The sequence below is a fragment of the Acanthisitta chloris genome, unplaced genomic scaffold (genome assembly GCF_000695815.1).
Source record: "Acanthisitta chloris isolate BGI_N310 unplaced genomic scaffold, ASM69581v1 scaffold4630, whole genome shotgun sequence".
NCBI lineage: Eukaryota > Metazoa > Chordata > Aves > Passeriformes > Acanthisittidae > Acanthisitta > Acanthisitta chloris.
In genome coordinates, this window is record NW_008649830.1 from 123,048 (window position 1) to 131,356 (window position 8,309).

The window sequence follows — 8,309 nt, forward strand, 5'->3', positions numbered from 1 at the left end:
TCACGTCCGATGCTCAAAAACTGTTAGTCAAGTGAAAGCAAAGGCTGCATGTTTTCTTCCTCATTCTTATCCATGCGTTTCAGCACCCCAGGATCCACAACTGACTGAGACCTGCAGAGGGACAACATGTTTATTTGACATTTGTAGACAAATGAAGGTAAATCTCAGCTTTCTTTTCTTTATTTTAATTTCCATCAGCACTTAAAAATAATGGTACAACATTACTCAAGCATCTGATCATTGCAAATGGTCAAGAAATACCTTCATGGAAGGATAACATGGTTTTAAAGGGCTCAGTGCTGATTTGTGAATATAGGAGGTGGAATAAAGAGTATCCTTTCTTCTGCAGTGAAACCATGAAGCAGGGCACATCCTCAGCACACAACAGCAAACTAAGATGTTCTCTGTACTGACTTAAGCACTGACTGATCTCTCCAGAAGGTTATATGGCACTGGGCTGGTAAAGAAGACAGTATTCAGCCACCCAGCTGGCTAAAGGCACACTGCAATTAAGCAGGATGTGTTAGCTGGAAGCACAAGTTGCTCCTTTTCTGAATAGCACTTAAATTCAACAGTGTGAGATCCTAAGCCAACCCTAGGGAACACTGCCATGGCCAGTAGGATTTCTGGAGTGGACAAATCTGTCAAACTCATTTATCAGCACAACTAAACAGGGCATGGAAGGATGGTAAAGGCAAATTCAATGACACTTGTAAAATTTCTCCAGGTTCTCTGATTCAGCACAGAAGCATATCGTGGTACTAGTACCCTGTAACAGCCATATATGAGGAACAAAGGAAAACCCAGCCTCCAGCAAAATCAAAATGCTCCATTAAAAACAAAGCCTGAAGTGTTAAGATGGAGTCTCACATCAGCTATATATCAGCTTGTCAAAAAGCAGACACTTCTGGAGTACTGTAAAAGCAACCCTTGTCAGATGTTTCTTTCAATGAGAAGAATCTCATGCTACAAATTCCTATTTCTCTTTATTTCTGTAAAGAAGATTTAAGATAGCTAAAGAGCATGTGTATATCTCTGCAATGCAGGAATCTATTCTTGATCAGCGGAAGCATACAGTGACTGAAGCACTGCTACTAGTTTGCCCATTTGGAGGGCTATAGCACAGAGAAAAACTTTATGAATTCTGATCTCTCCTAGCATATGGAGCCAATACCCCACTCTCATAAACCAGCATCATCCAGTGAAACCAATGAATGAGGCTGATAGCAGGAAACAATTTGGTCTTTCTCAAAAAAAATCTAAAGAAAACTTACCAAGACACAAGAAAAAAAAATCTGAATTAAAGCCTAGATGAAAACTTTAAAGACAAGGATATATTCTAATAAGACTTATCACATTCTCCTACCAATGTTAAAATAAAGAAAAATAGCTTTACAAATATGACAGTCTCTCTTATGATAAACACAATTTTAAAAAATTTAATGAAGTAACACTCATCCTGAACACTAGTCAGTTCCTCAGGCAGAAAACTAAACTACCAACTAAAAATGCTTTTTCAAAACCTTTACAAGGTACTGTGCAAAGCTGATTGAAAATTTGCTGGTGGGAAGCTGCACATATGGAAAATCCAGTTCATCACGATAAAAATTGCTGTGGAAGCATATTAATTTCAAAGGATTGCCAACTGAATATAAGTACTAAAACCGAGCCTTTCCCTTGGCTGCCAATGTCTGGGCAACCAGGGTTTCCAGTTCTCACCCAGGGAACTGAAGGGGAGCTGGAATGGCTGCAAACCTAGCCTCAAATTCCCAGTATGAGAGCTTTGTCCATAAATTCTCAGGCCCTCCAAAACCCCTGGTGCCAAGGCAGATGTGAAAATTGAAACACATACATCCTGATGTATGGTTTGCAAACCCAGGTGCCTAAATGCTTGGAAGAAGGAGAAATAGACATTTACTGTCATGTTTCATCCCATTCAGCAGCAATTACAAATGAAGGTATGTAAAAGGAAAAACATTTGTCTAAGTCCATAGCACCTTCTATTCTCTTTCTTCTGTACTACCATAGCACACCGACTGTGGTTTTAAACTGAGAGGAATCAAATCCAAGTTAAATTTAATTTTTGATGAAATAGAGTTCATCTGTTTTACCTTAACTTTTCTATCTGTGTTTTAACACAGTCTGTGCACTTAATACATCCAAGTCCTGGGACTTTCTGTCCATCCTACTAGTTGGTACTAGCACAGTATGTCTATTAGTAATTTTATACTCAACAGCAGGGAATGAGGATTCCAGCAGGTGCTGCAGGCATGCTAAGTCAAAAAGAATGTGAAGGAGGTCAGGAAATTTCAGCTTATTATTAGGTAGACACAAATTTCAACATTCTTAATTTCTGCAGTAGGTCTCCTATTGTGTCAGCTTACCCAGACTGAAAGAATGTCAATTTGAAGCTTACACTGATGTGTAACTCTGTATGAAGGATTTTTCAAGCACAAGTGAAATAAGAACAAAAATTATTTGAGCAAAAATGAAGAAGCTGGTCAATTCACTGCTTTTACTTAGGCAAGTAATGTGCTTGCCTAAGATAATCTGGAAAACTCTGCCCCAAAGGGTCTTGCCATAGGCCTTCTCATGGTTTTTTTGTTATACCTGTGGATTAAGTTATTTACTCTCACTATTTCGTTCTGCAACAGTAAGTTTCCTGCATTTCAGTTCCTAAATTTCACCCTTCTATCCAAGATAGCTTCTCTATTTTCTCATAAATCTTGTATTATGCACAAATCATATATAAATTTATTGCTCACCTTTCCCCTTACCCTGGTACTTTGTCCCATTTTCTCCATTAATTGTGTTAATTAAATCTTTGTCATATGGCTTTAGAACATTTTTTAACTTTTCCTTATCCTAGCTCATTCCCATCCAGTCTCTTGCTGTTTCCCACTTTCAATGCACTGTAGGGTTTTTTAAAAACAAAATCCTTAAACTTCACTGTTGTTTCTTTTTTTCCTAATTCCTATGGCAATATCATATTGTCTGTCTCCTCTGTTTCCACAGAAATCTCTCCCCAGTCTATGCAACATTTTCCAGCCAAAATCATCTTCCTGGAGGAGAAATCTGAAAATACTTTATCCTGTTTGATCTGCTTCCAGAGTCTCTTAATTTGTATCATATCTCCTGAAGTTGAGTTCCCAGTGTAGCATATTCTGACTTAATTTCAATCACTTTATATATTGTTTTCTGTCCTATTCATTCTCTTTTGATGCATTGTCAGGCCTACCTCTTATGAGTTGCACTATGACTTTTGCTGCTCTGCTCAACCTTTTCTATCACAGTCATAACCTTTTCCCTATTCTACTGCTCTGGCAAGATTGGAGCAGGTTCAGAGTTCCCAGTGTAGCATATTCTGACTTAATTTCAATCACTTTATATATTGTTTTCTGTCCTATTCATTCTCTTTTGATGCATTGTCAGGCCTACCTCTTATGAGTTGCACTATGACTTTTGCTGCTCTGCTCAACCTTTTCTATCACAGTCATAACCTTTTCCCTATTCTACTGCTCTGGCAAGATTGGAGCAGGTTCACTCCTCTGAAGAGAATCATCTCACTGCTTCCATAGTTACTGGAGAGGTAACTAACCTCTTCCTATACTTTATTTTGAATGGTAAAATGCAGCAAACAATTACACTGTCCCTTCTCAAAAAGAAGAATACTAGAGTGCCAGGACGTTTACTAGACTTGAGTATAACAATTGGCACTGGTTTTTGTCCTGGTTTTCCTCATTATATTTTTTCATGCTGTTTGCAGTCACTGTGACTGACAGTTCAGATGTTGTAAATGTCCTGGCACCTACAGGCTGGTGGATAGCAGGCACTTGGGCTATGAGATGGAAGAAGAGCTATCATCACTACCCAGATGGATAATTGGCCCCAATTTACCCTCTGCACTGAGGCTCACTCCAGCTAGCACTGTCTCTCTAATACATACTGTAGGCTGGGGTACAGTATCAGCTTGTTTGAAAAACAGCACCATATACACTGCCTATGTGGCACCACAAAAATAATCAGTTGCACCAAGTTCACAACATGGGTAATAATCAAGGCCATGGTCTCTAATCAACATTGTGATAAGAGAGTATGAAAGAAACCCCAATCCTTGTATATAATACACTGAGGGAACCACCTGCAGCTTCATAAAAGAGGAGGAAGGCAAATGGTAGCCTTTTGGCAATGATAAATGACCACAGTACCTTTAACCCACCTTTTCATGGATTTGGGAGAGAGGTCCTTTTCTATATCCTTTGCAGGAGTGTTGTAGGAGTCTGCATTGCATTCACTGTCATCATCGTATTCATGGTCAAGCAGTGTTCTTGCCCACGTCCCCATATCATAGGGGGGCAGCATTCCTCCAAACTCTGAAGGCAGGATCTCAGGGTGTATTAGCTGATGCAGGCTGTTGAGGTTATTTCCATGCAGGAATATCTGTATGTGCACATGCAGGTAAAAACAAAGGGGTATCAAAAAAAAAGCATCAAAGTCCAAATGACATAATCATTGTTAAAGGATATTGTACAGTTTCAATATTCTGGTTGTGTTGGCTTTACAGAGGCAGAAAGGGAGGCACACATCACCTATGCCCCAATCATGGTCATACTACATTCATATATCTCCAAAGTGATTAAAGCGTAAATGATTCAAAATGTTTGCAGGGCAAGGAACCTAAGGAGGATAAGAACTGATGTCTGGATGGATGGAATATTAGATAGACTGCCTATTTCTTGCTATTTGCTCTCCCAAATCCTGTGAATTAAATTAAGTGAATAAATTAAGAACTTAAATAATAAATAAAAATCATATTCACCATATGCATCGAGGAATATATATTAACTTTCAGCATCCCGCCATGAGTTCTATAAATAAGATAAATAGTGCAATATAATGATAACACTGCGGGAAAGATTTTCTTCCTTAATCTAGTGGTACTACTAAGTGCCATTTATATGTGACAACACATGAAGTAAGTAATAACAGTAAAACAATTCCTGTGACAACCACAAGGAAATAGCTGATAGAGTAATTGAGATTTTCCAACAATGTTTTGGCAGACTGATATTCATATACACTTTACATTTATATAGGTATACTAATATGAAATATATGTATATGAATATTTGTGTTTATGTTTAGCCTTATTGCTTCTCCTCAGAGATCTGGAATGTGTGACCTATGAGCACTAGCAACAGAGTGTCTCTGCCAGCCTTCTCCCACAGACACTAGGGCTCTGCAGACTTTCCACTGGGAAGCAATGCCTGCTTTTGGGTATGGCTACACATACAGCTCACAACAACTATTTCTAAACTAGCAGGTAAGATGGGCCAGGATTCACACTTTGGGACTAAGACCAAGTGTCGTGGCATGGTTCACATCCATACGGTCAAACTCCTTTCATCTCCAGAACAAGCTCACCTCAACCATACTGCTCACTGGTTCATGCCATCCCCAGATTTTTCCTGGGCAGTGCCTAAAAAAGTCCCAGCTGGCACTCACTCAGTGCCCTACCTGAAAGTGTCCACACAGTTAAACAGTAGAAAAGGCAGTGCCAGACCCTTTTTAATTGACTAGCACAGAAGCAGCCAAAAAGGGAAGGTAGGATGTTGTCTCCTAACAGCTGTCCCCTGCCTTTTGGTCCCTACAGGGTAGGCAGGGATGTCTGTGCTCACAGACATCAAGTGCCACCAATTCACATTCCACTGCACCTTGCAGGGACTTCTCTGGACAGCTATACCCCTAGCATGATTTATCAAGAGTCAAATTCAAAAGGCAGAAAGACAAACACCAAATATATGCTTGTCTTATATTGCTTATTTCAGCCCATCTTCCAGTCAGATGTGGAGACAGGAAATTTAATATGACCATGCAAACCCAGTAATTTTCTTCCATCTCAGAAAGGACTTTATCCTTTTGTGAAAGAACATATATTAATAGTGAAAGTAATTTGCTTTATGGTGCCTTTACAGCTGAATGCTTTGCTTCTTAGCAATTGTTTTTATACATGCCTTGGACTACATTTATTTGAATCTATATTCAATAGCTATCAGTTGCAAATCTACCAGACATATTAGAAAAAGGCAAAATAATTTAGGATAAACACAACAGATAAATAATAAGCCTGATAAAAAAAATCTAGAGAATTCTGTTGGGTTTGGGGATTTTTTCACAACCATTTGTTCTGCATGTAATCATATTTTTTTTAAAGCTGATTTTAAATTTTATCTGCTGGGCATAACTTTCACATTTTGACACTAAGTTTTGAACTGTAAATCGATATTTAACCATTTGAGTACTTTTTATAGATATTCAGTATTGACAAAAAACAGTTGCAAAAAGTCAGTGTTTCTGAAAATATATTCCATTGATTCAGGTGTTTAAATAAAAATGTAGATGCTACCTGATAAGCACCCATGTTCAACTGCCTTGTCACTTATCTTTAATGCTGTAACACACCCATGAGCTGCACTTTACTCCCTGGTTATGCATACCCAGCACTTGAGTTAAAAAAGCCTCAAACATATCTGGCACTATAATGTTCTTTGTTGAAGCTGTAGTCAACAGAGTGCAACTGCATCCTGCAAAATGGGGTTTCATTTGCATATTTATAACAGGGATTACATAAAAGGCTTTGTGATCTATAGTTCAAAATCTGTGAATACCAGAGGCCTCTCTAGCATAATCTGTCAGTAAAAAACAGCTAAACATCAAGGATCATTGTGGCCTTGTAGACTGTATTTGAGGAGAGAAAATAGAGAGTTGCTTAGAGAGCTGATTCCATAAAAAAAAAGACAAAACATCACATTCTTTGTAGCTGCTTTGTACATGATGCTTATTGTGTTTTCCTGGATGACAAATTCCTGTTACAGAAATAATATCACTCTATATGCTATCACCGCCAAGCTCTAATTTAATTGCACTGATGCAAATGCTGCAAATTCAGCAACGTCTCAGAGACTGCTCATGCTCATGCACAGATGCATGCACACAAATTTCCTTTTATTGGCTTCCATTCAGATTAGTATTTGCAAACTAGTATATACCAGCTGGGTATCTTAGTTCACGCTAATGTCAAGGAAATCACTAGGAAAGGAATTCGCACTTGCTACCTATTTTTGAAAGAAAGGCACAAATAATTTTAACAGAAATTAAATAGAATGGAATCGAATGCAATCTTAATAGAAACTGTAATGTTGGCAATATTTTTAATATAACCCCCAGAAGAAAGCATATGCTTACATTTTAAAATACATTTAAGTGAACTGCTTGTCTGTGTCCTTAAAGGATAATGCTGTAAGTTTATAAAACAGTTAAAGATACTCTTTACAACACAGATGTGTTTAAATACTTTCCACCAATAGCAAACTGGTATCTCGTAGATCTACTTGATGACAACTGCAAGAAATGAACAGTTAAACAGAAGAATACCCTTTTTCGTGTCTTCTCCTTTAGAAAGGGTCGTATAACTGTGTAGAGGGCATGGATATACCAGGGCTGATTGACGAAATGTATTCCTCCAAACCGAGCTGGAAAGCTGTCCTGTATGACACAAAACAAACACATAAGAGTGAGTGAGTTCACTCTTAACGTATATTGCACATGCATCAAATATATTTGTTTTCTCCTGAATGCTTTAATTTTAATGATAAGCCTTACACAAGAAGAAAGATTATACAAAATTGTGCCCTCTCAGCTGAGTTCCAACCTTCCACACCAAGGAGCAGGACACCCCAGACTGGGTAGTAAGAAAGTGTACTGACATAGCTGTGGTATTCAAATAAAGGCACAGCATTTGTAACCTCCAGAAATGCTTTAAACATTTATGATTTGCCCATAATTCACCTATGCAACACATTTTTCTCTTTTCCAGTTCTATGGATTTTATTCATTTTTAATAGTAACAATCTCAACTCTTCCAGTGTCATTGAAGAGCACTAGAAATGTCCCACGTTTCCACCTTAAAAAGAAAGTGTAAATTTAAACTACTATTCAAAATGTCTCCAATATTATCCATATTTCATAAAACTGAAAATGCATTAAACATTATGCATAAACTGTTATATAATATCCATGGCAGTAATTCTTGTCACATAGTCAGAGACTTCTGGGAACTTAAATGTAAGGATAGCATATCTGTATTGATGCAATGACATTTCTTTCTTCTTGCTGAAAATCACAAGGGGCAGATAACTCACTAGGAAAGACTCTGATATGCATTTTCAATTTCTAAGTCAAGAGAATACGCCAGAGGGTTTGGCAGTTTGAAGAGGGCAGGCACTCTGTCCTGGAATACAATTGCCAAA

The 8,309-nt window shown here is 38.0% G+C and overlaps 1 protein-coding gene across 1 annotated transcript; it reads right to left on the minus strand.

The window, feature by feature from the left end:
- Window positions 1–4: 4 nt before the first annotated feature.
- LOC103801275 (clavesin-2-like) lies at window positions 5–7,546 on the minus strand. The gene is made up of 3 exons (XM_009073720.1): window positions 7,435–7,546; window positions 4,220–4,440; window positions 5–111 (listed from the first exon to the last, which is right to left on the minus strand). Exons 2-3 carry the CDS (start codon window positions 4,360–4,362, stop codon window positions 24–26), a joined length of 231 nt encoding a protein of 76 aa, XP_009071968.1. The 5' UTR covers window positions 4,363–4,440; window positions 7,435–7,546; the 3' UTR covers window positions 5–23.
- Window positions 7,547–8,309: the final 763 nt, after the last annotated feature.

Excerpts from the sequence above, each read along its gene's own strand:
- LOC103801275 (XM_009073720.1), bottom strand. The coding sequence starts at position 4,362 with ATGCTGCCCCCCTATGATATGGGGACGTGGGCAAGAACACTGCTTGAC. Across the intron at positions 112-4,219 it reads TCTCCCAAATCCATGAAAAG|GTCTCAGTCAGTTGTGGATC; the intron begins GTGGGTTAAAGG and ends GTCCCTCTGCAG.